Genomic DNA, 26,402 nt, shown 5'->3' with positions numbered 1-26,402 from the left:
TGGTGACTCAGTTCAGGTGAAGGAAACCAGGCAGTGCTGTGTTCAAGTCACAGCGAAGATAGTGACCCAGTCACTGTGGGGACCGACTGGTTTTCAGAACCAGCCTGTCTGTGGAACTAAACTGTTTTCCAGCTTCAGCACCAACGTGATGATTTTTGAGTAAAACAGTCTTTGGACTTTGTGCAGCGTGAAACCGACCCTTAGTTTGAAAGCACTTTAAAAGATGTCTTGATGCTCAATCATGCAGGGAAGGAAAGCCTAAAAAGCCCAAAGTCATTTGAAGTCACTTTGATGAGTGAGGGAACCTCCAGATGAACAGAATCAACGTTTGAGGAGCGTTTAAAACAAATACTTTTCAAAAATACATCATCCTGTATGAAATGATTTCTTATTGATCAGTGGGCCGGCCAGATTTGAACCTTGCCCATATTTAAACCGTTGTAAATGACTTGTTGGCCTATAATCTGTGAAACAGGTGTCAAACATTTCTCCCATCAATGACATGAAGTCATGTCGAGCCACAGAGAACGTTTTTGTCACGAGGTAGAAGCTGTGATCAGTTTCCGGCAAAGTGACCATCCTTTATTTATCCAGCTAGAAAGTCTCAGTGACATTAAAGTGACGTTTTTAAGAGATCAGAGGGAAACAGAAAGTTCAACAGTAACTCTAAAACAGTTTCAAGTGTCCACAAAGGACTGATGATCACGCAGGTGCAATAACAGAGTCACAGAGTCTTCGTTTAATGAACTCTTCATCAATCGATCTAATCTGATAATCAATTCATCGTGACTCGTGCTGATTATTAATCACGTGACTTTTTATTTTCAGGAGAGTTCAGCAGCGTGTTCCCGTGAGATTGTTCCCGTGAGATCGTTCCCACCTCTCTCCCGGGACTTCTTAATAGAAAAATGTGAAAACTGTCTGAAGCGGATTCCGAGCAGCTGCTGGTGGAACAGCAGCCTCCACCGGAACGATTTCACGTCCTGAGTGGACACGCTTCCTTCTAAAGTGTCACGTGCTCCTTCTTGCATCGTTAACGATACTGAACAAAACCGTCACGTTCGGTGTCGCACGTGCTGCCGGCCGTGGATGTGGGCTGACGCGTTCAGGTCCGCGACCTGCCGGAGCTTCTTTCACTGCAGCCTTCTGCAGCTCAAGGTGTGCGTGCGCGCGCGCGTGCGTCAGGGGCGTGGAGGTGGAGGGGAGCGTTGCGTCCTCTCACGTGACCAGCCCGCCCGTCCTCCCTGCTCTCGGTCCGGATCTCTTTGTTGTGGTTGCAGCGCGTCTGTGAGCCGGAGCGCCCCGCTGAGCTCCGTGACGGATCCACGACGCGCGGGATCGTTTCGTGTGCGGCGCGAGACAGACAGCCGGATCCAGCCGGTGCAGCTCGGTCTGCCTGAAGATAGAGGCGCGGACGCAGGGGGAGGATGCTCCCTGCCCGGACGAACTGGACCGCCTCCCAGACTTCCTGAACGCGGATCCGGCGAGCGTTACCCACACATTCCTCCACCTTCCTCCCTCTGCGCTCTCCGTCAGTGGGGCACAGTGTGAGCCAGCCTCCGCCTGCTGCACCCGGGATTAAGCTGTGCTTTCCACCTGAACCGACATCCGAGCGCTGCGTCCCGCTGGCGTCTGCAGGTCGGATCGGCTTCTTCGCGATGCTGTCAGGCCCTGCGAGGCATCGCGGGCGTCCCGGCGGGGTCGTCCGGTGCCTGGTGTCCGCCTGCCTGCTGTCTCTGCTGCTGGAGGCTCGGGGGTCTTATCCTCAGAGCGGCGAGTGCAAAGGCAAAGGAAAGGACTGCACAGGTAAGACCTCCACCTCCTCCACCCCTCCTGCTGTAAATCAGCCTCTGTGCTTTGAATAATCCTAATCTGATGCCGAGATGTGCGCGCGGGTCTGTATGTGTGATATTCCCGTGGGCACGTCTTCTGTGATTCGGGGACTTGTTGGAGCCGCTGCTGCTGTGGTGACCTTTGAATCTCACTGGATCCTCATTGTCCTGCATGTCCGTGTCTGTTGGCCTGTTTGAGCTTCGAGCTGAAATATGAAGCGTCGGGTTAATGTTCCTGCTGCTGCGAGTCAGTTTAGTCTGTGAGGCGTGAATTTAATCTGCTGGAGTATCCACGCATTTATTCCTAAAGAGCTGTTTACGATCTCACAGCTGATCCGAGTTGTATATCTGGTCCATGTTGTCATGATTGGATCCATGTGGAGGCTTCTGATGATCCGCTGCAGTCACTTTGTGGGTTGTTGTTGTTGTTTTGTACTTATAATTTTATTTTTCATTTAATTTAACTCAGAGTTTAGATTGAACCTTTTTATTTTAAGGCGTCTGTGTCTCAATAAACTTTCCTGCTGTTCTTTTGATAAATTTGGCCAAACTGTTGGCTGAAGCTCTTTCCTCCTGTTTCACAGTCCGTCTGCTTTCTGAAGCAGGAATGTTGAGTCGCTTTTATTTGCACATGTAAAGTTTCAGAGGGCTTCACAGACACGAAAACATTAAAAATGGGAAAAAAACAAAATATTCAAACATGGAAAAACTAACATACACAAACCTGTAAAACAAAGAGAAAGAAATTCTGAAAGAAACCAGACTAAAGACCGACGTTAATGAAGAAACCGAGCAGGTTCAGTTATTGACATAAAAACAAGAATCAAATGCAAAATAAAATGCTTTAAGAGCACCTTGAAATTTTTGGTACAGTTTGCTTCTCTAATGTCTTGAAAACAGCAAAAGCTGCATTTCTAATTTTTCTCAGGGAGAAAAGCAGTAAATTGTTTGACTTTAATGAACTTCTCCAGTTTTGGATTCATGATTTTAAAGTTGCTTATTAGGTGAAAATGCAGCTTTAAAACTGCATTTACAGGAACATCAGCAGAGGCGTGCAGGTTTCAGGGGAGCAGTTGGGTGGAGGGACACTCTGAGTGGAACCCCCCACGGTGTCACACACTTCATTTCTTATATTCAGTCTTTATGTATGGGAGGAAAACACAGCGAGGCTCTCAGACGGCCTGTGTCACATTCAAATAATTAATCTCTGCTTTTCTCATTTAATACAATCCCTGCTGACTCACACATACACATGATTTACTCTTCTGTCCTCTTCTGTTTGCCTGGGACGGCAGTCGGGTACCAGCTCTGACTGATGTGAGCCCACTCGGTTCAGTTTCAATGCATCGGACACATTTAATATACAGCTTCATATTGCAAGATAAATATCAGAGATGGCTCCAAATATCTGAGTCCCTCTGCAGTGGGAAGGAAGAAACCTCCATCAGATTCAGGCCAGGGAGAAGCAGCTGAGAGGAAGGAGAAGCACGAAGAAATCACGAAACACTAACAAGATGAAACTAAACTCCTCCAAAGTGATCGAAGCTCTGAGGAAGACTTCTGCTCATCTTCCAAACGTTCTGCAAATTTCAAACACGTCACACATGCATCTGTTTCATAAGTCTCGACAGTATATCTCAAAAAAGTGAATTAGGTTGTCTGAAAGCAAGAAGGACATGCAGACTTGTTTTCATCTCTAAAGCAAATTACTGAAAGCTGACATGAACATCAGTTTGCAACAACATCTATAAACTGGAAGAACAGCATCTCACACTCATGTATCCGACTCTTCCTCCTCCTCTCCTCTTTCATCATGGCTTCTTCATTCTTGCCGAGTTGCCAGCAGGAGCACAGGGCATGTTAGCAAACGTACCTCAGCATCACACTAAACTACTAAGATGTAGAGAATCCACGCCGGTCCCTCAGACGCTGCACAGCTTACATGACTGACAGTAAACGATTAGCAGCGTTCCTGCAGGTCCTTAAAGAGTCTTGAAATGTATTAAATTAATTCATCTGAAAATATGGAAATAGTTGGTATTTAAAAGTCTTCGGTCAGTGTTTCAGGCGTCAAGAGAGTCGATTTTATTCATCGTTTTTTCTGAAAACAAGCACTTACAGATTTTTTTCAATAATTTACTGATGGGCATGAATATCACACGAGCTAACAGAGGAAACAACATGCATAATTTTTAAAGCCAAGTTGTCTGACTGTCAAAGACAAGCGGACATGTGAATTCTGTGAAATTACTTTGTGCAGGAAGTGTTTGAGATGGTACTATGAGGCAGCTCCCACACGTTTCCCTTTGTGGATGCAGATGAGGAAACGTTTGTTTTAATACACTCGGCACAGAGCACTAGAACCAGGAGGCTGATGTCTCCTGGTTTGTTGGACTTAAAGTTCATGCAGATCTTTTGAGAAACACCATAAAAACTCTGAACTCTCTGGTGCCTGTAGGAACCCTGGACAGTCTCATTTATGTATCGCTGTTTTGGCCGGTGGGTGTTTGCACATGGAGTGTGAGAACAAGCTGTGCAAACCAGCTAACAGCAGACTAGCAGCAGAATACTGACTCGTGTCTGTGTTACTGTTGGGATCGTTTTTATCCAGGTTCAAACTGTGAGGATCGGCTTTCTGGGGTCTTCTGTTGGTGTGCGGAGTATCCGTGGATGTTTTTCAAGTAAAAAGAGTCATTTATGAAAACAATACTATTGAGAACAAGTTGACTGGAAGCTTCTGTTTTTACAAGGAGCCTGAACCAGGCGTGAAATGCTTTATAGTCGAGAAAATTTAAATATTAAAGCTTTAAATGTGCTGCTAATGACTGAGCCTCCGCCTCCAGATTGTTTTCATCATGGAAATGAATTAGCTGTTATACAACTAATTAACTGTTGATTATATATAGACTAAAACTGTTTATGTAAATCTAGTTTGAATGCACTATTGGATACTATCACATTTATGAGGAAAGTGGAAAATATTGGTATTTTCCCTTTAGAAGCACCACAGCTCTTTCATATAATAAAACAATGAGCTGCCGCTCACGTCAAGCATCCCTGAAACACCCTCATCGTGACCTCTGCGGTGAGCAAGCACCGAGCTTCTATAAGCCTATCACTTACTCTTAGCGTAATGCACTCTGACAGGGATTTTAGTCGATGCTATTTGCGATCGTGTTTGCATCCTGCTGCATCAATATCTAATATTCATGCATTCATTGCACCGTTACTCTGTTCTTCTTCTTTTATGAAATATTTAAAGGAAAGGAGCAGCAGCCATGTAAATGAGTGTTAGCTGTCACTCTGGAATAACCCGCCTCGCTCATGTTTTATTAATGAACCTCTGAATTGTTTCTGCTTGGGCCACTCGCGGTGTTTGCATTAAGAAATGGAGCGTTTTCCTCGCAGACGAGCGCCGCGATCCTCATCAGAACATAATGCCACGTTCTGCAGAGGCAAATGAAAATGTTCCGAGTCACTAAACAAACCAAATACCTTGATTTTTAGCACGGAAAGCCTAATTCACACAGTCAGCGCTCCATGCATAACAATAAGCGCGTGGCACAGGACTGAGTCTTGATACCAGATAATAATTGACTGCGCTTCTTTCAGAACTGGTGTTCGTCTGAAAAACAGAATAAACGACGAGCTTCTGCCGTCTCGAGAGAGACGGAACAAAATGGGTTTTGGCACTTTGTTGGAAGCAGCGTGCCGCAGGGTTTGAAGGGAAAATGCAGCCCTGGAGAAACATCGAGCATTCATAGCGAACCAATATTCTCTGGTACTGAAGTGTAAAATATAAGATGTGGAAAAGCATTTGTGGCACCAGCCATCTGCTGCTGAGGGGCAACGTGAAGCTTGGAGTTTGGTTTCCATTTGCTGCCGTCGTTTCCAGTTACTTTAAGTTGGAGCAAATTTGGGCAAAGAACGTGGACGGGATGGATGCGTGAGCTGTTTACCGGGCAGCTCTTCAGCCTGTGGCTCGTATGAAGTGTATCAGGACCTGTATCACACATCCATGTGTTTCCTGTCTGTGAGCTGAATTGGACTGCACTTGTGGCGCGCCAACGAAGACACACTCAGGTGTTCTTCTGTTAATTAATATCATTAACAACTTGTGACATCAGAAATTCATCTTCTGTGGATGAACTCTGTCTGGCTTCTGGTGACGGTCGTCCTCATTCAGCTCGGTGACCTCGGTGTAGAAGCAAACAAGCAGCTCTCCACCAGCTCCGGGTGGATGTCCAGAGCTGGAGGAGGACTTCTGTTTGTAGTCCAAGATGGCAGTTAGAGCAGGACAAGACGGCACAACCGCAACCCAACAAGCCCTCAGAGGAACACGACAAGGACCTGTTTACATCGACTGAACTATCAAAATAAAAGCAAGGACGCTGTCCACTAGTAAAAGGATCGCAACTTTTACTCAGAAGGGGGAAAAACAAACCCCAAAATCAACGATGGCGGCTATCAACATGCAAGGGCGGCTATCAACATGCAAGGGCGGCTATCAACATGCAAGGGCGGGCCATCAACATGCAAGGGCGGCTGTCAACATGCAAGGGCGGGCCATCAACATGCAAGGGCGGGCCATCAACATGCAAGGGCGGCTATCAACATGCAAGGGCGGGCCACCCAAGTCTCTTCAGGAAACTTTTTCTTGTGCAATAAAAGCACAACGATGCAGCGCAGTCCTGAAACTCGACGTTGCACAGCTCGAGTCAGAACGACGGTCGAGTTCAGACACATTATATTCTCATTAGGACCGAGAATATAATAAGATCCCAGCGGCCTCGGGGTTTGCATTAAAATAGAGCATAAATTAGTAAAATTATAAAAAAGAACAAAAGCTTAAACCGATCAGCAAAAGTTTGTAACTTGATACAGTTTATTTTCAGTTTACTGCTAATGTTCACTAATTAATGGAGGTTAAGTCGTTCGTGTATGTAAAGAAGGTTATTGGGGATTCAGTGCTTCTTTCTGCTAAAGATTACGTCACTTTCTCTTCATGCTGGATGTTGGAACTCCAGCACTGCATTATTGTGTCTGCACAGAAGAGGCAGTGAGACCTGTTAGCCTGCGTGTACCGAACACGACGGCCACGATAGCTGGAACTGAAACCTGAAATCAGAAAGTTTCCTTTCCTGAAGTCCTTCAACTTTCTTACAAATTCTCCACTTTCATTTGCAGATTCTGCTTGACTGATGATTGTGTCCCAGCCAAAAAATGCTCTCAAGTTTACCTTTGGTTGATTAATCCCTTAAAAAGAGCCAAACTAAGAGCGGAGCTCTCAGCTGCAAGTCGACTGATTCAAACCAAGATTCGGTAAAGAAATCTGTATCTGCTGGAGAACACCACGACTCAGTGATGCATTAATCCACTCATCCAGGTTTTTACCCAAACCCAGGGGATTTCTTTTGTTAGTTTGCATTGTTGCTGTTTTTGTTGACATCGGAAGATTTCATAAATAAAAAAGTTAAATATACAAGGTCTGCAATTCCATGAATGAAAAACACACCAACCATAAATAATTACAAAGAGCTCCACAGGAAAAAATGCCAAAAACCTTAAATAGATTTATGAACCTTCACGTGTGAAAGTGGGAGCTGCTGGGGGAGAATCATCACAAACAATAGTCAAGGCTTTGTGCTGAAGCGGGGAAATACTGGCCAGCAGTTTTTCTTCATATTTCAAATATATTTATTTTCAACGGTGCTCCCAGACTGTGGTAGAGAACGTTTGCACCCTCTCTAGAGCTGATGCGGAGAACCCTGAAGTGCCCAGTTTTTCACGTTTTAGAGATGTGATTTATGCTGATGCAGCTGTGAAGGTTTGAAAAGCAGCAGGGAGCTCGAGCTGTGCAGCGATGCCTCGACTCTGTCTGAAGACAGTAAATGTAGCGTGGCCCACGGAGACACCGACTTTTCAGGGTTCTCGTCTTGTTTGTTTGTTCAGGTGAGGTGTTTGGACATAAAGTCGTCCGCAGGTGAAACGTTCTGCCATAATCGGCAGATTACTGCGAGAACAAGTAAGATCGGCGAGTCTGAAGCTCAGACTTTGAAGTCGGCTGCTTGCACGTCAGCTCTGTCCTCCATATGTTTGTACTGTGTAATTTTGTGGCCTACCAACCATTTCATTTGGGATGCTTATTTTTCTGGAGGCACATATGTTCAGCAGACTCCCCTCGCTGTATCCGAGGATGTGGTTTAGAGCTGTTTTTCAGCCAATTAAATGCTTAAAAGGGCCTATTCTGTTTCTCCTTATTTCTCTGTTTCCTGTCATATATCTCCTGTTCCAGTCGTGGATCTTCATATTTAACACGGTCAAAGTTTGGAAAACGAGGTCAGTATGAAGGTCTCTGATCGTCCTGAACACTCAGTTTGAAGCAGTTTTTTTCTGCTCCTGGATCTGAGTGATGTCATCGAGTTAATCTGATGAAGCAGATGTTAGACTTGGTGATTATCTTTGGTGGGAACCATCATTTTTTTCATCTTTCATCATTGAAAATAGATTCACTTCCTTTTCAAATAAACAAGCATCTTTACCTGAATAACTCTGAGCTTTGTATTTGCCTTTTTGAAAATTTCACAATTTTTGCATCCAGGTGTGGAGGGAAGTGGAACCTCTGGTCATGACCGACTCTATCAGGAAAATCCTGAAACTGAATGTTGCCCCATCGTCCAGTAAACAGCCTATGACTGGATCCAAGATCGGTGGCATGAAAATGGTTAAATGCTGAACGTCTGGAACTGGACTTTTAATGATTGAATTTTAAATAATTTTAAATAAATGGAATCGAAAACCTTTGTAAAAATTCAGCTCTTCTGAGTTCAGGTAGAATTTGTACCCATTAGAAATCCTTGTCATGTTGCCCATTTTATTCTCTACTTTATTAATATTCGCTCGTTCCCTTTTCTTCATCTGCATTGGTTTAATGGAAGCAGGTGGAGATTTAGCTCCACCTGCATCACATAACAACAGTGCATGGAAACCTAGAGTTGGATGATTTGTTACCGTTTTTACCCAATGATCATCAGTCCAGTAAACTAGCTTCACCGGATAACAAAAACGACACAAGAAATTGCCCAGAAACAGCCGGTTATCAACAGCTGATGTAGTTCAGAGTCAGGCATCACTTTGCTCTTTATTTTACTGATTTATTCAAAAATATAGATTAAGATTTTGAGAAAACTCAGAGGAAATGAGACGTCAGTTGTAAATCTGTCCTTCTTGTGTCGGCTGTTTGTAGTCTCGCTGTGACTGTGGTCGTTCAAGCTTTAAGTTTGAAACCCGTGGCACACAACAAGTATTTTATTTCTTGGTCAAAACAAGTTAATTCCTGTGGCTTTCTCCGGCTCCCTGCTCTACTTCTTACTTACACAGCTGCAGTATGAGTAATAAATCTCATACAGTAAAATGGCAGGACTTGGACGAGTGCCTGGACGGGCAGGTGGAGCAAAGAAGTGAAAGAAATCAAACTCTACAGTTATTTTCGCCCAAATGTCACCTGAAAACTGGGGAAATGTCAGCAGAGATGGGCTGTAATTAATAGCAGTCGGCTGTTTCCCGACAGGACGAAGAGCACTTAGTCACAATCTGCTTTTATTTTGTCGGGCGCTTCGCTCGGGCTGAGTCGGGTTATGTTCCCTGACAGCCGGGACGGAGCTCACTCACCCTCGCCAAGATAAATGAAATCATACTGTATAATTTGGCCCTGCGCGAGGCTTTTAAACGCTCGCCTCCTGGGAGATCCTTTCAAAGTCCTCCGCCTCGCCCCACGGAGCACGCTCAGAGGCTCGTACGTGTGTGCCAGGAAGCGCAAACACGACAAATTTACTTGGGGAAAGTGTAACGGGCGCGATTAAATTTTCAGCAGCGGCTCCGACATGAACAGAGCTGCGGATGAATATTGATGTTCTGTCGATGCTGTTTACTGTTTACACTGGGAGGCCGTTTAGCCGAGCAGCTGATGATGAGAAGGACATACACCCCTCAGTAATCTTCCTGCCAAGCTGGAGGGGTGGAGGAGAATAGTGACGAGCAGGTAGAGGGCCGTGGTTCAGGTGTCGCTGTGGTAATGTCATCAGCGATGAGGCAGATTAATCTTTGGCGACCTGTTTTTCAACATGATATGAATGAATAATTTGCATTTGAAATCAAGAACTGACAGGACAGCGTTTCTCGCACACACACACTATAATGGATACATGTAAATAGGTTTGGGTTGTCAGCTTTTATTTTTTAATCCATCTGAAATAACAATGCCATCCACAGCTGATTTAAACAATCCCCTCGCTCTTATTTTGAAAGAGCAGCTGCTGGTAACATGATATCCAGCGCACTTCCTGTCGGTTTAACCACAGTTAAAAATAAAAAAAATGCAAAAGTGAGTCGCAGTATATGGCTGCGCAGCTCATGGAAGTAAAGTCTGTGTGCTTTGCATCTCTTTAGGTTTCTTTGCCAAACACACGTCAGTGTCTGTGTGCAGCCTCCACTCTGGCTCAATATAAAAAAGGAGGGAGGCGCTATCCTGTGATCTTATTCAGAAATTTGCAAAATAAAATAAGAATTCTCCCAAAAATAGTCAGTGATGGATTTACCTGCTCTCAGCAGTTGTAACATTTTCACCTCACCGTGCAGGCAGGTCCGACTTACTGCTCCACAAAGCTGTAGTTACTTCAAATACTCGTAGGCTAATATTCTATCCAACAAATCTATAACAGCTTAAATGATTAATGCACAATAAATCGATATCTGTATATACGGCACCTAAAACTATAATATAAAAGTAGTGGAGGACATGCTTTCCCCTCTTTAGACTCTGCCAGCATGCTGCAGGTGTCCCAGCTAGAAAGAGGGAGGACGGCTGCTGACAGCCTGCGGCCAAGTTTACCAGAAATCTGATTAAATTTAAAGATGGAGGCAAACAAAACAAGCCTGTCTGTCGAGTCTGCACACACAGCTCCCCTTTTAGCGTCTTCTTTATTCAGCATCCCGTCGCTGTGTGAAACGAGTCGGGGCGGACGGGAGCCACTAAAAACTTTTGTCTAAATTTAAAATCACAACGATTTTAAACTTTGAACAGTGACAGCAAGAAAAACAACGGTTTGCTTCTCGGGTGAATCAGTTGGTAGAAACACCATGACTCCTTCAAATGGGCCAACAGCCAACCAATCAGCTTGCACAGCTGACTCACTGTTCCCAGGCCACCAGGCCTTTGATTATAGGCCCGGCTCTAACTGAATCCTGCCTCCCTCAAACTAACATCAGTCACATGAAGGTGGTTCTGCAGCTCGATCATCTCAGGTTTATCAATGTGAGGTGTGAGTGAGTTTCCAGAAAAGAGGCAGAGCAGCACGTTTCTGAAATAAAGCTTAAACTACAAACACAAAGCAGCGGAGTGAGACTCTGAAAGCTTTACAGCGTGCGTGGTTTTATAAAGAGCTGTATGAACATGTGTGTTTTAAGTGCTTTGAGTGGTCAGAGCAGCGCTGTAGCACACTTATCAGCATCACTGTCCCGTCGTTAAGCTTCAGGAAGATCTGATGATAACTGCGTTTTCAGGGACATTGATTTGCTGCTTAAATCAGGTTATTCCTGCAGCAAGAGTTACGTCCTTTCAGCTGGAACTCCAGCAGCCTTTCAGAGTCTGAGAGGAAGTGAAGAACCCATAAACAGGATTTAATCCAGTGAGTAGTCTCAATTTAATGCAAGTTCAACAAGAAAACCGGTCTTAGGTTCCCTGTTTTAGGATCATATCACTCTTTAAAGGCTGATAGGATAATAAAATCACTGTAAACTTGCAGCCACAATAAAAAAAAAAGCCCCTAAGAATCTGGATTTCTTACTGATGCTCGACTGGGAAAGACTTCAGTCTTTAAAAGCTAAAGACTCTCTCTTACTATCTGCAGCCTGAGCTCTGAGGGAGCTTCCAGGAATGGTGACGCTGTTTTCAGAGAACTGATCAGTAGGTGGTGGTTTGTACATGTCGATGTCCCACCTGGAGCAGAATACTGCGGCGCCGGGGAAGACGAAGCGGTCGAGACTGAAGGCTGCCTTCTTACGTCCCGGGAATGATCAATACTTTGAGGCGGCCAGATCTGACTACGTCAAACACTGGACCTCCCCGACCATGATCTATGCATACAGGCCTGCACTGAATCCCTACTTGCAATTATTTTGGTTACCAGCAAATTCCCACATTTGTAGGGAAGTTTGCATGGATCCAAATACTCACGGAATATGTATGAAACAGGGGAAAGTCAAATGTCGTCCACTTCCTGTTTGTGCTACACTTCTCTGAGTCTCAGCAAGTAGTTGGTGAGTGTTTGCAGACAGGTGGGCAGTCGGCAGAAACCAAAGCAATCACAGGAGGGTTTTGGTTTAACGAGTCTGCGCTGGAAGCTTTAGTCCTTTTTTATTCCCACAAATATTTTCTTGCAGAAATAAAAACCCTGGGATTAAAATCTGGAAATGCACAAACATCTAAGGATTCACTTTTGGCTTTAAGCACAGGGTGTCCACAGTTTTTATTTCTCCTTAAAGTCTTTGCAGAAGTATCAGTTTGAGGCTGACGATGAGGAGCGAAGCAAACACAAAGCTGCATTTTGGGTGATGGCGTGTGTGTGTTTTGGCTGTTTAACAAGCGTTTTATTCCTCGTAATGAAGCAGAAACAAACAGATGATAAATGACAAGATGTTCCTTCTGCTTTCCGTCCCCTTGTGAGGAAAAAACAACCAAAATATCAATTTATTCACAGCACAGCAGATAGCAGCAGAAACAACATTAATCATATTTCTGGCACAGACACAATACCTCCTCCAGGATTGTACATATCAGGCAGTTTTAAGTGTTTCCATGCAGATGCTCCTGATTGATGACACGTCTGTTGTTTCATAAACACGAGCAGAGGCAGCGCTGGGAGTTTCTGAGATGATTACACTCAGGACTTGTTGTTTCTGTGACTCCGTTTTTCATGTCAGAAGGTCTTTATCGTCTCCTGGCCGATCGCATCCTGAATAAACTCCAGATATTTGAGTTAAACTTTGCTTTTTGTCTCCTAATTTGAATACTTAACGAGTTTAGGTACGACGAGCCCGAAAACTTCCCAGAGAATTTTCTCTTCTCCTGAGACACGGAGCAGAAAGGAGCAGGACCGGTCGCCGGAGTCAAATGGAGAAAATTGAAAATTGATTTTTCTACTCTTTGAGAAAATAATAGCTCAGGAGTTGGTGGGAACATTTCTGCACTTAATTTGACGGCAGTTTTGTCTTTTTGTACAAAATAAATGTCAGAACAGTCATTTTCTCAGCCTTTTCTGTATCGCAGCCTGATTTTTAGGATCCCAAATTATCATGACAGCAGCAGTTGGAGAGCTGACAAGTTGTCATCTGAATTCACGTCTTTTGTCTTTTAAGAGCTCAAAGAGCTGAAAGCTCGAGTATTAAATATGAATTAGAAGTGAGATAACACTCTTTAGCAGGATGGGAACAAGTCTGAATGCGAAGCAACGCTGAAGAAATCACTTCAACGTTTTAATGAGCCCCTTAATACAGATTTAGTCATTTATTTGAAAACTCTTGAACTGAAATATCCTCTGTCAGAATTTTAGGCTTGTTTAGATTAAGATTTCTGTTTTTAATAATCTGCACGTAGCAGAAACAACCCCGACAGAAGTTTGAGCTTGATGGGCTCTGACTGCACCAGAGATGAAGAAACCTGCAGCCGGTGGATGAATGGTATATATTGTAATATATCTATATCACTAAAGCACTTCTGGATGGATGCAAACTGCATTTCGTTGCCCTGTACCTGTGCATGTGCAATGACAAAAAAGTTGAATTCTATTCTAATCTAATGTGAAGCTGACCTCGCCAAACTTCACCAAAGTCAGAGCAAGACAGCGACGGAGCGCGTCTGTTTTCAGAGCTTGTTTGCGAGCAGAACTAACTCGATTACCTCAGTATTTATACTGTTATTGCACCACTGATGATGTGCTGTTGAGCAGTTCTCTGTTCTGCGTCACAGAAAACTGAAGAGCTTTTGGGACAAAACAAGAGATTCAAAAATCTCATTATGGGTTCTGGGACACTGTGACAAAATAATCTTCCTTGTAATCAATAAAATATTTGTGGTTTGGTGAAGCCTGCTGGCAGAGGAACGGACGTCACCCTCCCCTCTGTCCTCGTCACCGGAGCCTCTGAGGTGTGAGAACTGAGTGTTCTGTTTGCTTTGACCGCCAACGTTAGACAACAACACAGCGAATGCTTTTTAAAGCCTCCAAAGACCTGCCACTTTCCAGAAGGTCTGCAGAAAAGTATGAAGTCCGGTTCACACTTTGATTCAGGGCTTTTACGTCTGTTACATAACGGAGTCCGGAGGGAGCCGTGAATCAGACCTTCATTTGTCGTAGATCTGCTGTCAGGTCGCATTAGCTGTGGCTGGCTGGATGTCGTCTTTGTGCTGAGCTTGTTTTCTAATTTCAGAAGCATTAAGATCCTCATTCTTCAGCTTTAAATGTCATTTTATACGACGTTTAAAGTATTCACGTCTTAACAGCCGTCTTTACAGGACTGAGAGACGGAGAGTAGAGAGATTGTCTTAGACTAGACGGTGTTACCTTTCACATGAAGTCTCGTGCATTTATTTTGACATGCTGTAAATTCACAAGCAGTCACCACAGCAGCTCTGCACGTCTCATTTGGTAGGTTTCTTTAGGTTGAAGGCCCGTCGTCAGGAATCTGTGTCTGCTGTTGAAGTTCCTGTCCCCACATCATCGCTGACCTGGTGGATGTTTTCAGGGAAAATGGTCCGAGTAAGGTTAGAGGATTGTCTCCAGTGATGACTCGGACCTGTGAGCCCCTCGGTGGATTTGAACTCAGCAGGAAACGGCGCTCACCTCTGCTCCACCGTCTCCCTCGTCATCGTAGCCTTTCTACCTTAATGGTTCCCAGAAGGTGAATCCTGTGTCCTCGGTGGTTGGGCTGCTCCAGTGTTGCAGGAACCACTAATTGCAATTGATTTAGTCAAAATTGAGATCTCGATTATTTGACACAGTTACTTGGGGCTGTTAACTTTACAAACACTGTGCATGTATTGATCTGAAGAGTCTCTGACAGTGAATTTCTTCACACCTAAAAAATAAGTCACCTAAAAATGAATTAACTCGTGAGAACCAACCAACACGACTGAAGGTGGACACAAGACCCTCTGTGGGGGAAAGCAGGCGTCTGCAGGCACCACCACGTTTTTATATCCTGTAGGTTGTTCTTGTTAAACAAAGGCTCTCTTTCAGTCATCTTAACTCGAGTCAAACTAAAGAGGAAGTAAATCTGTGCGTTTGTGGACGAGTAAAAGTGCAGCGCTGTAAAGAAAAGAGCTGGATTCATAATGAAAGTCAAACGGAGCACTTTATCAGTAAAAGGATTGAAGATTTCAGGAACTTCAGGTTGAGCTGTTGGAGTTTGTGGGTCAGGGTGATCGGACCGCCTCAGAGGTCTGGGTTTGTTCTCTTAAAATGCCAAAAACAAGAGTTTGTGGGTTAAAGTGTGAGCGATGAATTTTGGATTGCATCACCTTCCTTTTCTTTTGGAGTTTATTCGAGTCTCACAAATAAAAACGGAGCCTGAAGTCATGCTGACCTTTTACTTGCAGAATCACGGAGACCACCTGCTTCACTCTGAGTCAGAGCAACCCAAAACTGAAATGCCAGCACAGAGTGTGCTCGACAGATTATATTTGTGAAGGACAGATCGGATCAACCCGCGTGGCGTTTTCACTGATGTCGATTCACTTTCTCCCGGCGTCGCTCCTCTCCAGCTGAGGAGGAATTATCCGTCGATCAGGTTTGCGGGCTGAGTTTAGGGCAAACCAATTATCTGCAGCGCTACAGGGTGACAGACACTTTTAATTGTCTTCCACGAGGCAATAAAGGGTGTTTGTCAACTGGCTGGATGTGGACTTTCTAAATCTGTTGTGGCTCTTGGAGTTTAATTAAGCCTGGAGGATAAATCGAGCCATAAAGTCACGGTGCTCTTTGGAGGAAGGCTCGGTTGTCTGTCAGGAGGTCTGCGGACGTCACACAGTGTCTGCAGTTGTTTTTATTAAACTCAAGATTCACAAGTTGACTCAGATTCAAATCATTTCTCTAAAACATGACAGTAACACTATGATATCTAATATTTCAGTCTCAGTAAATTCTTAAATGTAGAAGTTATCTAGCAGAGATTGGAAGTGTTATTCTAATCGAGTCGTGCTGTGAACAGAAAGAAACAAACCCCTCGTGCTGTCTCTGTTCGTGTTTACATGCATTGACCAATGCTACGAGGACTATTTTGTTCTGGAGACTCTTTATATTTTAAATGTTGCAGAAAAAGCGGGAGTTGAGATTGATTTACAAGAAGCAGAAAAGGGAATTAGAGGAACGTCTGGAAAAATAAGGACCACTTTGTGCAGCTTCTCCCATTAACCTTAATATTGGGAACCACTGTCATATGAGAGAGTTGTTCTTGTGACGACAGTGACATAAATTTCACATTTATTACCGTCTAATCTTCAGCAAGTCATCTGGAGCCTTGCTTGCAGCTCTGTTGGAGTTAGAAACTCCAGACCAGTAGTCTCATTGTGGACACAGGAAGTGGGCTTGTGTTGGCCCACAACTGCAGCTTGTGATCAGCTTAATGATAAATTTCACATGTACTAGCCTAAGTGTCTGCAGCCTCTGTGAGGCTATGGTTTGACCTGAATGCTAACATTAGCGTGTTAGCATGCTCAAAGACATAATATCCTGCAGGGCAGCCAGGACAAAGCCCTAAAGCCCAGAAAACAAGAGTCCAGTAAACATGACTACCTAATGGGCCCTTACACATTACATGGAGTATATTCTGGATAAAAATGGACACATGACTTGAATTTCAAATATAAATATTTAATAATTTTGGATTCCTTTAGTTAAAACGTGCTGGTAAAGATATTACCTGTACCTACTGACCTTGCCTGCTGTCATTTGTGCAGAATGCCTGTAAACCCCTCGATGTCAACAACGCAGCAATCCATTTTCAGCGAGTGTCTTTCGAGCAGTTTGTCAGCACAGCTGCATTTTAAGTCATGTTTAACAAGCAAAGAGGAAAAAGTGGCGCTCAAACGAGGACGAAGAGATGAGAGCAGGATGAGCACATCGCCTCGACTTTGGACTTTAGCAGCGTTATCAGTGACTTTGCAGAGCAAGAGCCCCGAAAGATGAAGTTCTGTTTGTGTAAATGTCTGAAACATTGCTCCCACTTATATGCCGAAAATCCGCACTCGTACTGTAATATGTTGTGTGACGTATGCAGAAGCTAGTCTACTGAGAATGAGTGTTGAATGAGGAATTCTATAAATGGGTGTGCTTGCTATTTGCTAATATTTTTGCACTTGTAGTTGTGTTTGCTGCAGTGTGATGTGGTGGTAAAGCGATATCTGCCCTGGGGCCTTTCACAGAGTTGTTACGCCTCTGAACAGGCTGGCGGTCACATGATCGTCTCCCAACAACAAGTGACAAGCTGTTATGACATCATGTTTTGAAATTAAACGCCCTCTAGTGGTCAAGTTAAGCTTGTCATGCACGCTAGCACAATAGTAGTAGCTAATTAATGCTGCAAATGTTTCACAAAGGGGTTTTATGTATATATGTTTTGGGGGAAAGCAGCACGTGTAGCGAACAGAAGAGCTTTGCTACATAAGCTAATTTTTCAGTTCGATTCAATTTTATTTCTATAACGCCAAATCACAACAACAGTCGCCTCAAGGCGCTAATGACCACGCCAGTTAGCATCCCTTAACTGTTTATTATAAAGAAGAGTGCCTGCGCTCTGTTTTTAAATGCCGGCAGACATTTAACTATAGGTTAGCACAGTAATTATTTTTCATATAAAACAGCAGGAGTTACTCTTACATATCGTGCACGAGCGCGTCCCACAGCATGGTTTCCTTCCACCAATGGGTTTTGCTGAAATCAAGTGAAAAGGACACAAAACAGCAACAACACTGTGATCCAGTTTCCCTGCGTTTTCAGTCTGATCAGCTGTTCAGCACATCCTACTGTGGAGTATCCGTCATCATGTTACTTGTGCACAGTAACAACCTTTTGCAACAAGTTCTCAAACTGGGCGTCTCAAAACTGAATTTATGAACACAGTCAATTTCTTTGTGTTTTATTGCACTTTTTTTTTGCAATATATTTATTTACTGTGGACGTATTACATCGATATTGTTAAATTTTGGGATATAAAGGTTGTATTGATGTGTAAATAGGGGTAATGCTCCAAAAATGCAGCATTTAAAAATGTAAAGATGAGCTCTGGTGGATTTGTTCTGTGGTAGGTAATCAGGTTAATAACCATAAATTCTTCACAGTTCATGCAATCTCTCCTTCTCTCTTCAATCTGGGGACAATAAATATATCTGTGCAAAATCTCATAGAAACCCATCAAACAGTTGCTGAGCTGCAGTCTGGAGCAGAGGACGTCCACTGCTGTCCCTGCAGGTTCGGCAGTAATGCGGTTAAAAAGCACTTCAGCAGTCTGGGATTCTTTTGTCTGTTTTTCAGGATGAAACAGCTTTTTGAACCCATCATTTTGGCATGTGGTGGAGGATTTGAGAAGGATCTTGTTCCTTGGCGTCACCGTTGTTTGTAAGTGCTGCTGTTTCTGTGGAGAGATGTGCAAAAGTAAACAAAATAAACAAATCTAGATATCTTCGTGTCAAGTGGAAATGCACAGCTTTTCTGTGGAAACCTGTGAGTACCACAAACCGCAGCGCTCACACGGATGTCTGAAACATTGAAAATGCAGGACATCCATCAGCCTCTACACGTGTTTCATGAGCTGCAGCAGCTCCCGGTAACGTGATCCTGCAGATCTGCAGGTGTGCTGTAGCCTGCAGGCCTTCAGGTGAGCTGACATCACGTCTCTCTGTATCGCTGCAGCGTGAAATACCGATGTTTGCACTTCAAACGAGGGCTGGCGTGACTCAGCTGAAGCCTCAGATCACGTTCACTCCAAAAATGTAAATCTTAACAGCGTCTGACTGCAGGTGTGGACGTTTGAAGGGGCCAGCGTTTGATCGATCCACCTCTTTGATCTCACACTCATTAGCTCAAGTTATTTTCAGGCTGCAGGAACACGAGCCCTCGCTTCCTGTGGTTTTTCCTTCCTTATCGCCTCCTCCTTTATCAGGATGGAGGGCAATGGTCGTGGGTTGGAGCATCACTTTGCTTTGATGACCACTTTATTTTATGTCATTGCAGGAAAATACCTTCAGATATAAACACTATAAACAGTCCTGGACATATTTTTATAGATGATCTCTTTTAATTTTAAGACTGTTGACTTCATCATTGCAAGATTTGCAGTTTCATTGCTGAAAGCTGAGCTGAACTGAACCTGACTCAGTGTTTGTGTCTATAAAGTGATTGTAATTCGACTCAGTTAAATTCAGTTTTATTTTTAAAGCATCAAATCACAAAAACATTTGCCTGAAGCAGCTTTAATAGAAGAGTCACGGCGACGTCGGCTATTCGCTTCAGTTATTTTGAGAGCCCAACATTAGCTGCTACGAGTAACCGTTTGTAAATTGTGCCAAAGCCTCACTCAGACCGAGGCTGTGCGACAGCGAATGGAGGTAGGCGAGATCCAGAGTTTGATGGTGTGGACGTGTGATTCAATACGTGAGCCTGAAAGGGAAAAGGCCTCGAGGAAGGTCAACGAGGCGATGGCTGGATCAGATCAAGGAACGCCGGGAGGCGCTCTGGATCAGGCCAGATGGAGACGGGTGTGGAAGCACATAGACCAAAAGAAAAAGAGAAGAACACTCGCACAAAACAAAAGAAGTGTTGTTTCTGATATGTTTGGTTTTGTTTGTTGTTATGAATCCATCACAGCCATTGGCTTGCAGCAGTGTGGCCTATACGGATGGTTCCCTCATTCCTCCTTGATGACTGCTTTATTTTTTTATAGCTCACCCATCAGAGAGCTAATCTCAGCAGCTAATTGGAGTCACTGAACTGGACCTCTGGGCTGTGTTTGTATTTCTATTGCTGTTATCAGAAGAAGAATACAGCTGCTGTGTGCTTGTCTGTACTGCCACTGTCCAAGAAGTCTAAGGTAATTTTTCACTGAGTGAAACTTCAGGATTTTATTGTTAATAAGCTCTAATTAGCGGCTGTCCGTGTGATGCACCCTACAGTCTCCACCCTCTCGTCACTCCAACATGGTGCAGTCCACAAACTGATGCATGAGGTCATCCTGCAAACAGTTTTTCAAGGTTCCTTGCATGTTCACTGTGAAGAACATAGATTCAAGCTGCCTCAGTGTCTTCTGTCTCCTCCTGTGAGACCAAACTGACTCCATGATGTTGATATCAAGCCTTTGTGGGGGTTCGGACCATCTGTTGATCTTCTGCTCGATGAAGGTTTCTAATGACTCTGGCTGGAGCTTTTGGCTTTGTTGTTCTGCTCCGGGAGGATCAGACGCCTCCTGGATGGAGCTGCTGATAAATGAGACTAAATATGTCAAATTCCTGGAAGAACTGCAGACTGAGGCGCCCGCAGCGTCTCTTAACTAAGCGTCTGACTCACACAACCTGCGAACACGTCTTGATCTTTTTTGATGTTTGGGCGTCAAACCGAAGGAACAATTAAGACTTGATGACAGCCTCCTCCGTCCTGGCTGAAAGAATGAAAATGATTTCTCGGTGACATTGGCTTAATGCGTGGGCTGCCAATTATGTGAGGTGATACAGCATGCGTCAATGGTTTGGTAGATTAGGCGTGAACGGCAGGTTTATGAAGCCAGTGGGACTGCAGAGGCCTCATTTGTCAGATTTAGAGTGGCTCGGCCTGCCCGCTGCTCTCTTACAGCAAACTCTGCCTCTCTCTGTCGGATTCGCCTCTGATTGTAGAAAAAAGGGCTCGCAAACATGATACAAATACAAAGGTTGGGATTTAGCTTTGGTTGGAATATCAGGGTGTTTCCAAGCTGTGAGGAGCCACAAGCACTTTCTATCTCAGTCGTTTGTCTCGGCTGGCACTGAGGCCCAAACAGTCATCAAACAATACACCAGCAATGCACTGTGGGAAAAATGGCTAAAGTGTGATAAAAGAAGAAGAGGACAAAACGAGGCGGCACTGCGTCATCACACGGCCACATCCTTGCTGTTGCCGTGCAGGTTTTCCTGAATGAATATGTAGGTGTCCCCACATAGACTGTGGTAAAAAGAGGCTTTTTCCTTCCCACTGTCGCCAAGTGTGTGCTTAGACGAGAGCATCACGAAAGTTCTGTCGAATATCTGCAGAAACTAAAACAGGAAGTTTGATGAGCTAAACTGGACCGACTATGGATGATTCAGTAGCTCCAAATTTTACATTCAAACCTGTTGAGGCTTGTTTAAAATACACATTAGACAGATGTTGTACATCTGCATTAGCAAATGTTAGCTGGTCAGCTTGTACCCTGCTGGAGGAGCACGAGGAGCCTGGAAATGTTTGATTAATGGATTCTAGAACTGTGAAGTTTTCATTCTGGGCAGATAGAAGCACGTGGAGGAGGAGATGATGTTTTATCATCCGACGAGCTGATGTGATGCTCTGTTTATTCTCAGGCCTCCAAATCCCCGGAGGAAGTTTACAGCTCTGAATATTTACTGCAGAAAGCAGCTGTGCCTGCTTTATTCACACGCAGTTCTTCGTGTGTGGGAATTTCTCTTGTGTTTGCCTTTGACTGGTGGATGCAGTCGATAACCTGATAGCAGCTTCTGTAGCTTCGGGCTTTGGAAAGCAATACCAGGGATTTTTGCTTTATTTAACCTGCCGGTGATGCCAGATTGGGCTTTTTCTGCCCATTTGGGTCAGCTACTGTAAAACTGTTGGGGCCAGATTTCTGATATTTATGCCAAAAATAAGTCTGTAAAATGTGAACGCACTGATATGTTTTGTTGTTTTTGTTTCAGTGTGACACTCATCCCAAAGAAACAGAAAATATGATGTTTTTATGGCAGAACTCGCTTGATAGTTTTCTTCTGCACATTGTGACACTTCATTGCATCCAGTGGCAGACGGCACACAGGAGACAATAAAGCTCTCCTATTCTGAATGTTACCAGCCCACTCAATGGGTGCCAGTCATTATCTGTCCCATGGTTTATGTTTTCATATCTGTAAACTATCACAATATTTTATGTGGGTGTTTGTTTGTTAAAAAATAAGGCTAACACAGAAGTTATTTTAGCTCTGAACCTTTAGCGCTCAACACCAGACATGCTAGCTTATTAAACCAATTACTAATTTCATCTCTGACTGTATCCAGTAATGGGAGCCATGGCCGAGTCAGGTGGATTATAGGATGGATGACTTTAATAAAATCAGGCAGTGTTTTGATAAAGAAATGATCAGTTGTGTTAACCTACAGAGAAGGACGGCTGCCGGTGCTAGCATTGCTAACATTACTGTTAGAATGGCTGGTAAGTCTAAGGTAGTTTTTGGTAGCCCCCCTTTGTTTTACAAGAAAATCTTCGCACCCTCCACCCCCCTAGGGGGCGTGCCCCCCACTTTGGGAACCCCTGGTCTAAGGTTTAATTTAGGTGTAATTGATTTTGAAATTAAGAATGGATAAGCGGTTATAAAAAAGTGTTTTTGTCAGTGTGATGAGCTTCATGACTGATTGGAGTCATTAGCAAATGAGCGTGTGCTACTTAATCCTCCTTTGCTGATTCTTAGGGGGACCATCCATCCATTTTCTTAAGCTTATCCAATTCAGAGCTGTGGTGCAGCTGAAGCCTATCCCAGCTGTCATAGAGCGAGGGGCGGGGTCCCGGACAGGTCGTCTGTCTGTCGCAGAGCTAACACAGAGAGACATTCAGGCTACATCCACACCTTTCGTTTCGTTTTGGCCTCCCCTCCACACTGAGACGGCGCTTTCCTCAAGGACAAATGCAGCGTTTTGAAAATGCTCTCGAAAACGCATACATTTCAAAACGGAGCTGTCCTGTCGCAGTGTGGGTGCTCGAAAACGCAGACTTTCTAAAATGATGATGCATTTCAGTCATGTGATGCAGTCATGTGACCAATTAAACAAAGATAGCGAAGTGCATAATACAGCAGTTGTTTTGTTTGCTCTCAATTTTGACAGCCCTAAAAAGATGAATATCAGTCTGTGCATGCTCCAGGTAGCTTTTCTTCAAACTCTCACTCGCTTTTGCGCAGGACTGGAACGGAAGCGTTTTGGGCCGTTTCAACGTGGATGCACAACTCTGTGAAAACGAATGAAAACGCTAGTGTGGACGCAGAAAACGCTGTTTTCAGATCTATCCGGGCTAGTGTGGACGTAGCCTCAGATCTGGATCTGAAGGGAATTTCCTCAAAGCTTCTTAATGACCAACAGGAAGACTTCCACTTCCAAAGAAGTCTACAGAAAATTTGTCCTCAGCTGATGTCTTATTAAATTCAACATCATGTTCATTTTGTAATTGATGGTGTTTAATAGAGTCAAACAGGAGGGTTGCCTAGGTTACGCTCATTGGCTTACGACTTAACAATCACAACTTGGTAGCCAATAAGCAATCAGTGTTGCTCAGTTTCCCAGTCAGACCAGCTCCTCACTCATCAGGTGTAATTCCAAAACACCAACATGGCGACAGCAAAAATAATCATCGAAAATATGGTACATTGATCTTTAGACGTCCCAATATTGTCACTTTCGGTGCTGTAAAATCACAGATGTTCCTTTTTCTGCTGAAGGTGCCAGAAATCCATAATAAAACCCAGCAATGATTGGCAGCAGGTCCTCGTCTACAACCTGCTTTGGACGCTTTAACTGAGTTTGTAATGACAGCAGTTTGGTTAGATTTGGTTTGGGATCTGAAACCCTGAATTTCCTACTTCCTGGTTTTGTAATGTAAAGCACAAATGTAGGCCTGTAATAGTAGCCTGGTCCTCTGCCTATGACAGTGGGCTATTTGCTGGGGAGACTTTATCTTCTTCCTCACTCTGATTACGGATTCATAGCTGATTACAATGGAGGTTAACAGCCTGCCAGAATATTGAGGAGGAAATGTTCTGCAAAACCAAAACGAGGACCTAAAAGAGGCTAAAAGTCTCAGCAGAGCTGCAGAAACACTGAAACTTTCTGTGGCTTTGTCACAACATTCAGCACCCTGCATGCTACGTATAAATTATTGATTAAGGCAGCTTTAAACGTACATACGGCGTTCTGTGGGGATTCATTTATTCAGGCACTCAGCCTCCGCTGACACCACGTCCCTCATTTCAAGCTCAGCATTGTGAGAAACACCATGGCAACAGAGGACTCCCGATGCTTCACCAGCCTCATTTCCACAGTGTTGTGTCTTCTTTGTTTTTCAGCCTCCCCACCTCTCAAAACCGTGGCTGCACATCCAGATAGCCACATTCTGCCTGCTTTAGCCACGCCGTCTCCACTCCAGCTCTGCACATTTCCTTTTTCTTTTATGGAAAGTCTCTCCTCCCAAATCAAGCTGTGAAAAGGGCTTTCTGTCGCCTACAGACAAAGACTCGGGCTCTAAACTGTGCCTGAGAAATGGACCAGCATCTTAATGTCAGTTTACTGGGCCTGAAAGAGACGTCAAACATATGAAGAAAACAGCATTGTGTCAAGAAAAAACTGATAATAACAGCTTATTACACATGTCTAGTAGAATAATTCGATTATTTTGTATATGCTGACAGATTTTGGTTTGGCTTCGTGCCTTTTTTCAGGAGAAAATCCCATTAAATTCTGCCAAATAACATTAAAGCCAAACTCGCCTCGATTCTAATTATGGCTCACATTCAGCAGCGGCTTTGTTTTTGGCCACTTTTAAATGGGATCCTCTCTTCTTCTGTCCTGACACAAAAACATCAGTGTGGTCGGAAAATCCATTAGGATTCCTTCAAATGTTCTAATCTGTTCATTTTTCTGTCTGCAACCTACGACGCCGAAGACGTGCCTCCAAAAAAACTTTGCTAGTTGTTAAAGTTTCACGAGTATCTAAAACCAAATCGACCCCACGACAAGCCGATTTAGGATACCCTGCTGTTATATAAGCCATTAATTAATCTGTTCAACTAGTCCAAAAATCTCCAGAACAAAGCAGGTGGACCTCCGAGGAGTTTTATTGTTTAATGAAGGTTCAGTTCAGCGGTGAGTCAAGCCCTGAATTTTCCTCCTAAAAACCCATAAAACACATTTGTATCTTCAAACCGATGATCATTAATTCAGGCTCAGAAGCAGCAAAGGTTTAATTTAGGTCAGTTTTATTGTGTTTTTCTCCCTGAAATCCATTTAACCACAGGCGAAACCAATTAGATTACAGTATATAATGAAATTAAAAACTTGCCTTGCCATTTTTACCTTGAAAGAGCCTTAATGGATTCTGTCGGCCAAACTGCGTTTTAATCCCCTGAAACTTCTTCAACAAGGCCGGAAAAACAACTTCATGCCTTGTGAAGCCTGTTCAGCATAAAACATTAATGAAGCTACACATTTGAGCAGTTGCGCTCTGGAAAAAAAAAATGTTAATTTTCCATAAAAAATAAACTTTTCGAACTTTCATTTTTTAAAATTTATTCTTCATTTTCAAGATCCTGAAGCCAAGAAGGGAGTAAAACATCCAGATCTCCAAAGGGATAAAAATTTTAGTACAGAAAGTTCAAATTATCTCCCTTAACTTAAATGAGTAAGACAAATGTTACGTGTATGTGAAAGTTCATCGAGCAACCTCGTTTTTCGGTGCTTCTTTGTCGATGAATCAAACGTAAGTTTTCTGCACTTGTGCAGCTTCAGAGCTGCAGAACATTACACAACAAAGGGTTTCCATCGGTCCACAGGCTGCACTTTGACAACATCAACAACATGTTTTCCACACACAGACTTTCTGCTGCAGCCCAGCTGGGACTGTGTGATTAACCATGTTGTAATTTCAGTCATGAATTCGTCTTCCAAGAAAATGGTTATAAAACTGCTATAAAATGATTCTTTTGCATTCATTTCCAGCTGCTGTTTTGTGTCGTGTTATAAATCAAACAAGCTCACACCAGAGGTGAATCCAGAGGAAGTAAGAGTTTAAAGGTTCAGGTACCTGATGATGACCGCCTTTGTCTCCAGCCCACTGAGGGTCACGCTACAGAGCAGCTTTCAGTAGCATGCAATCTAAGCGTCATTTGGCTGTTGGGTCAATCTCTGCATAGGTACTCTGCAGTAGTAGTACTGAAGTGCACTGTCTGTCTCTGGTAGGGGCTGCAGGCCAGCAGTGATAGATGGTGTCTCCCCAACATCTTTATCTATTTTTATTACTTTAACAAAGTCACAAAGTAATCACGTTAATGAATCCTTTCATATTTGTAAAGTTACAAGTCTGCTCAGCTGGTAGCTCCAGCTCGTCTTGTGCTTCCCTCTGGACTTGTCAGGTCGCTGATGTCATCGAGCTGTGTCGAACAGTTGATCCTGCGGTCAGCCACACCCCATCTCGAAATCTCGTGCTTCAGTCCTTGTTTTGGTCTTGAGATGTGCTGTGAGCTGGAGGGAC

The 26,402-nt window shown here is 43.8% G+C and overlaps 1 protein-coding gene across 1 annotated transcript in view; it reads left to right on the top strand.

Moving 5' to 3' along the window:
- Positions 1-900: 900 nt before the first annotated feature.
- LOC102303855 (tomoregulin-1) overlaps positions 901-26,402 on the top strand; it is a 60,619-nt gene continuing 35,117 nt past the window's right edge. The window contains exon 1 of the mRNA XM_005950200.3: positions 901-1,806. Within this exon, the coding sequence (XP_005950262.2) occupies positions 1,659-1,806 (148 nt within the window). The 5' untranslated portion in view covers positions 901-1,658. The remainder of the gene's footprint in view (positions 1,807-26,402) is intronic.

The sequence above is a fragment of the Haplochromis burtoni genome, unplaced genomic scaffold, assembly GCF_018398535.1.
Source record: "Haplochromis burtoni strain Fernald_Lab_line unplaced genomic scaffold, NCSU_Asbu1 Contig_718, whole genome shotgun sequence".
NCBI classification, from domain to species: domain Eukaryota; kingdom Metazoa; phylum Chordata; class Actinopteri; order Cichliformes; family Cichlidae; genus Haplochromis; species Haplochromis burtoni.
This window is presented reverse-complemented; position numbering and strand designations above follow the sequence as displayed.